Source organism: Alosa pseudoharengus, unplaced genomic scaffold, assembly GCF_046254945.1.
Source record: "Alosa pseudoharengus isolate Yale_2024_CS ecotype anadromous, Long Island Sound unplaced genomic scaffold, YU_APseudo_1.1 YU_APseudo_1.1_scf_10, whole genome shotgun sequence".
NCBI lineage: Eukaryota > Metazoa > Chordata > Actinopteri > Clupeiformes > Clupeidae > Alosa > Alosa pseudoharengus.
The window spans coordinates 34,518,998-34,524,997 of record NW_027468565.1 but is presented as its reverse complement, the minus strand read 5'-3'; the positions used below and the strand labels follow the sequence as shown (position 1 = coordinate 34,524,997).

At 39.4% G+C, this 6,000-nt stretch overlaps 1 protein-coding gene across 3 annotated transcripts in view; it reads right to left on the bottom strand.

Annotated features, from left to right (window-relative positions):
• Positions 1-749: 749 nt before the first annotated feature.
• LOC143106398 (high-affinity choline transporter 1-like) overlaps positions 750-6,000 on the bottom strand; it is a 92,519-nt gene continuing 87,268 nt past the window's right edge. For all 3 annotated transcript variants that reach the window (XM_076270674.1, XM_076270680.1, XM_076270688.1), the window contains one exon: positions 750-1,610. In XM_076270674.1, the coding sequence (XP_076126789.1) occupies positions 1,071-1,610 (540 nt within the window). In that variant the 3' untranslated portion in view covers positions 750-1,070. The remainder of the gene's footprint in view (positions 1,611-6,000) is intronic.

The following is a 6,000-nucleotide window of genomic DNA, read 5'->3' as shown; positions in this document are numbered from 1 at the left end:
CTGTATTGAGTCTCGTCGCCCTTGGTGATGAGACCCACCAGAGTTGTGTCGTCAGCAAATTTCACTATGTGATTGTTGCTGTAGGTTGCAGTGCAGTCATGCGTCAGCAGGGTGAAGAGCAGCGGACTGAGCACGCAGCCTTGGGGGGCCCCCGTGCTCAGTGTGATGCTGCTTGAGATATTGTTGCCAACACGTACTACTTTATCATGTTGCTATGCTAGCGGGCTCTGCCGTAGCCGTAGAGGGAGTAAGATGGCATTAATCAAACAATATTACTACCTAGGTCGAAAGTACTCCCAAGTGCTATTGTGCCAGACATTGTTGTTCTCCTGTTTATTCGCTTGGAATATCGTCACATTTCATGTTGTGTGACCTTACACATTTTTATCAACTACTTGTGCAACTGTATTTAAGTAGGGAAAACGTGGATGTGTTTGATTAATGCCATCTTACTCCCTCTACGGCAGAGCCCGCTAGCATAGCAACATGCTAACACATTCGCGCCGCGCGCCAGAGTGTTTGAGTGCACATACGGACGCGGGAGAGGTATGACTCAACTCGTGAAAGTTAAGGTAAGAACATATATTACTACTGATTTTGGGTGGCGTGTTCCTTTAAAGCCTGAGAAACTCACAGTTGATGCAGGTGGCCTGGCCAGAACCATATAAATACCTTGGCTCTGGGCCTGGCCACCTGGCAGAAGATTCTAATTGCTGTGATGTCATAAAGGCCAATGTTAAGTCAATGGGGAATTTTTAATAGTTTTTAATTAATAGTTTCAAAAAGAATAAAAGTTACAAAGATGAAACATACATAGCACTCATGTCCTAAGTAAGACCTACGTAACATAGTTTGAAGTTTCTACGTTAAACGGTTAAAGCTGCATTAATTGCGTTAGAAGAAGAAGAAGAAGTCTAGGAAGAACAGTACAGTGCATTTTCATGCACTGTAATTAATGCAAGCACTGGTAACAGTTGGCATTTCCTTAAATTGGTTAAATTCACTGAAAATGTAAAACAATGCCTCTTGAGAACTTGGTTTAAGTTTGCATTTTATTCTGTTTTTTCATTTTAACTCTTGGTGACATCTGATGACATCATTAAGCTCTCTCCATCAGCATCATTTAATGATGTTGGTATGCTATTTTGGTTGTCTAATGTTGGAATTGTGACCTTGGCAACACCAAATACATCCCATCTTTTTGGCAGTATCTCATGGCGAAAGAGGTAGGCAAAGATGTAAGAGACCAATAGAATGCAGACAAGCGAGAAGAGGGCAACTATTGTTCGCACAGGGACTGGCTGGATGTACACATCATCAAATATTTCACCTCCCGGAAAGCAGATAACTGGCGGGAGGCCGATTAGGGGCTCCCCACTCAACAATCTCAACAGCAGGCTTAAGACAAACCCAACAACAGCCCCATAATTATTGGAGATATCACTGAAAAGGACACAAATCAACTGAGGGAGGATGACGCAGTAGGCCATGTCTGAACTTAGGATCCAAAAGAATATAATGCTGTTATCAATGAAAGTCAGTGCTATGCCAATCAAACCAGCTACAACAACAGTTATTCTGATCACCAACTGCAGCTCCTTGTCTGATGCCTGGAGAGAGAGAGAGAGAGAGAGAGAGAGATTTTAATTGTATTTCATTAACTTAAGTATTTCCTCTACTTTATGCAGACTTAATAAAAGTATTATATAATATATACAGTTAAGAACAAAATTATTCATACCCCTGGCAAATATTGATGTAATGTTGATTTTGACCAATATGTTTGTTCTGACTGAAAATGACATTGCCACATGCCAAAAGGTTGTAAGACAATGTGGTAGAAACATGGAATAAAAAAAAGAATCGTTTTTATCTTTTTTAACATTTTTATGAAAAATGTCCAAAATTATTCATACACTTTTTTAAATAATCAATGGAAACCTCTTTATTTGCCATCAAAGCTCTCGAAATGGTTCTTATAATATCTACCAAGTCTCTCCATGTCTTCACAATGATTGTAGACTGCACCTTTTAAGCATGGGAACACCCAGGCTACCTTTTAGCAGCAATCTGGGTTTTGAGGCAGGAATGATTATTTGCCATCACTTTGGCCTTGTGCTAACTTTTTTGACTGATTGAGGTCTGGACTGGCTGGGCCACTCTAAAATGTTGACATTGTTCTCTTGCCTTGTTTGGCTGTATGTTTTGGATAATTGTATGGTTTAATGCTCCAATGATGCCTATTGGGGCAGGTCTCTTGGCACACTGCCTGACCTTTACTCCAGAACCTCTGGCTTTAGTGTTTCCGTTCCGTGAATTAGTGAAACACTCAGCACACAGTGAACACACAGTGAGGTGAAGCACACACTAATCCCGTCACAGTGAGCTGCCTGCTACAAGCGGCGCTCAGGTTCGGCTCGGTCAGCAGTGAGGGGTTAGGTGCCTTGTTTAAGTGCACTTTAGCCGTTAGCAACACAGGGCTTGAAAGCAAAACAAAACAATGCGTGGAATTGATCTGGGAATAGGCTACTGAAGGTAGGTTTGAGCTATACCTCGCTGGCGTGTTTAATTTGGCTCCTTGTTAGAGGGGATGCATCCCCTCTATTGAAATCCGAAAACTTCTTCTTCTTATTATTATTATTAGAGGGGATGCATCCCCTCTATTGAAATCCGAAAACTTTTTATTATTATTACAGTGCATGCAAATGCACTGTATTGTTATTCCACAGGCTTCTTCCGACTTATTATTTTTATTATTATTATTATTACAGTGCATGCAAATGCACTGTATTGTTATTCCACGGGCTTCTTCCGACTAGCAACCACTTTTATAGCATAGCAACCACTATCATTATCCTAGCAACAACCTAGCAACCACTTTTATAGCATAGCAACCGCTATCATTATCCTAGCAACAGCCTAGCAACAACCTTAAATATCCTAGCAACAACCTAGTAACCACTTTTATAGCATAGCAACCACTAAAATTACCCTAGCAACAGCCTAGCAACCACCTTAAGTACCCTAGCAACAACCTAGCAACCACTTTTATAGCATAGCAACCACCATCATTATCCTAGCAACAGCCTAGCAACCACCTTAAGTACCCTAGCAACAACCTAGCAACCACTTTTATAGCATAGCAACCACTAAAATTACCCTAGCAACAGCCTAGCAACCACCTTAAGTACCCTAGCAACAACCTAGCAACCACTTTAATTGCATAGCAACCACTATAATTATCCTAGCAACAGCCTAACAACCACCTTAAATACCCTAGCAACAACATAGCAACCACTTTTATAGCATAGCAACCACTACAATTACCCTAGCAACAACCTAGCAACCACTTTTATAACATAGCAACCACCTTAAATACCCTAGCAACAACCTAGCAACCACTTTTATTGCATAGCAACCACTAAAATTACCCTAGCAACAGCCTAGCAACCACCTTAAGTACCCTAGCAACAACCTAGCAACCAATTTTATTGCATAGCAACCACTATAATTATCCTAGCAACAGCCTAGCAACCACCTTAAGTACCCTAGCAACAATATAGCAACCACTTTTATAGCATAGCAACCACTATCATTATCCTAGCAACAGCCTAGCAACCACCTTAAATACCCTAGCAACAACCTAGCAACCACTTTTATAGCATAGCAACCACTACAATTACCCTAGCAACAACCTAGCAACCACTTTTATAGCATAGCAACCACTTTTATTATCCTAGCAACCACCTTAAATACCCTAGCAACAACCTAGCAACCACTTTTATAGTATAGCAACCACTAAAATTACCCTAGCAACAGCCTAGCAACCACCTTAAGTACCCTAGCAACAACCTAGCAACCACCTAGAAACCACTTGTACCACTATAATTACCCTAGCATCAGCTTAGCAACCACTTCATAGCATAGCAACCACTATAATTACCCTAGCAACCAACCCAGCAACAACTTTGCATGCACTATATTTCCTTCAGGAAATGCTTTTCTAGTTATAGTGCATGAAAATGCACTGTACTGTTCTTCCTAAGCAACTTCTTATTATTATTCAGCTTACCACTTTTTCCGTACGCAATTTCTCTTGAACAGTTTAACTTAGAAACTTCATTCAAACTTTGTAACGTAGGTCTTCAAACAGATCGGGTTGGTATGTCTTTTCAACAGCCTAGCAACCACCTTAAATACCCTAGCAACAACCTAGCAACCACTTTTATAGCATAGCAACCACTACAATTACCCTAGCAACAACCTAGCAACCACTTTTATAGCATAGCAACCACTTTTATTATCCTAGCAACCACCTTAAATACCCTAGCAACAACCTAGCAACCACTTTTATAGTATAGCAACCACTAAAATTACCCTAGCAACAGCCTAGCAACCACCTTAAGTACCCTAGCAACAACCTAGCAACCACCTAGAAACCACTTGTACCACTATAATTACCCTAGCATCAGCTTAGCAACCACTTTATAGCATAGCAACCACTATAATTACCCTAGCAACCAACCCAGCAACAACTTTGCATGCACTATATTTCCTTCAGGAAATGCTTTTCTAGTTATAGTGCATGAAAATGCACTGTACTGTTCTTCCTAAGCAACTTCTTATTATTATTCAGCTTACCACTTTTTCCGTACGCAATTTCTCTTGAACAGTTTAACTTAGAAACTTCATTCAAACTTTGTAACGTAGGTCTTCAAACAGATCGGGTTGGTATGTCTTTTCAACTTTGAAACTTTTATACTTTTTAAACTATTAAAGAAAAACTTTTTAAAAATCCCCATAGACTTAACATTGCCGATTATGACATCATAATACGGCCGTTAAGCAATTAGAATCCTATGGCAGGTGTTCAGGCCACCTGGATCAACTGCCAGTCTCAGGCTTTAAGCATACAAACTGGCCCTATTAAGACTACACATCCTGTTCAACTGCTTCCTCTACCAAAAACTGTTTCAAAATAAAAGTCCTCACTACAATATTTCACTGTTAAACAATTTAACCCTTTAAACTACTGAACTTTGTAACTGTTCAGCCATTGTAACTGTTACTTGTCATCAACTATGACTCCTACCCACTGTAGCTAGTTAGCATGGTTAGCATGTTAGCATGCTAGTTAGCATTTTAGCAAAACTGCTAAAAATGATTAGCTAAGTAACATGGTTAACATAGTTAGCATGTTAACATTGTTAACATGCTAGTTAGCATAGTTAGCATTACTACTAAAAATGATTAGCTAAGTTAGCTAAGTCACATAATTAGCATAGTTAGCATGTTAACATTGTTAGCATGCTAGTTAACATAGTTAGCATAACTACTAAAAATGATAAGCTAGGTTAGCTAAGTCACATGGTTAACATAGTTAGCATGTTAGCATTGCTAGCATAGTTAGCATGTTTAACAAAACTGCTAGAAAACGTTAGTTAAGTTAGCTAAGTAGCATGGATAATATAGTTAGCATTGGTAGCATAGTTAGCATGTTTATCAAAACTGCTAGAAAACGTTAGCTAAGTACCATGGTTAGCATGTTAGCATTGCTAGCACTGTTATAAAACATTAGCTAAGTAGCATGGTTAGCATAGTTAAAAATCTTAGCATAACTCCTAGTAAACAAAGCCATTCCAACTTTCAGTTATCGTCAAATATCTACCTATACACAGCCATTAAACTATTTGAATATCAACATTCATTAAACTTCCAGTCTGTCAACAACTTTTAAACTATTTACCTTCAACTTTTAAACGGTCTACTTTTAAACTATCAAACTAGTAATCCTAGTTATTTTAATTCAATAATCAAGCCTTACATCCCCAACCGCCCACTGCGGTCTTCTGGTGAGCGCATGTTGTGTCGACCAGTCATTAAAACTGGGTCTAATTCCAGACTCTTTTCTTCAGTGGTTCCATGTTGGTGGAATGAATTGCCCAGTGCTCTCCGTTCCTGTGGTAGTTTTGGGTCGTTTAAGATGGGTCTAAAGACATT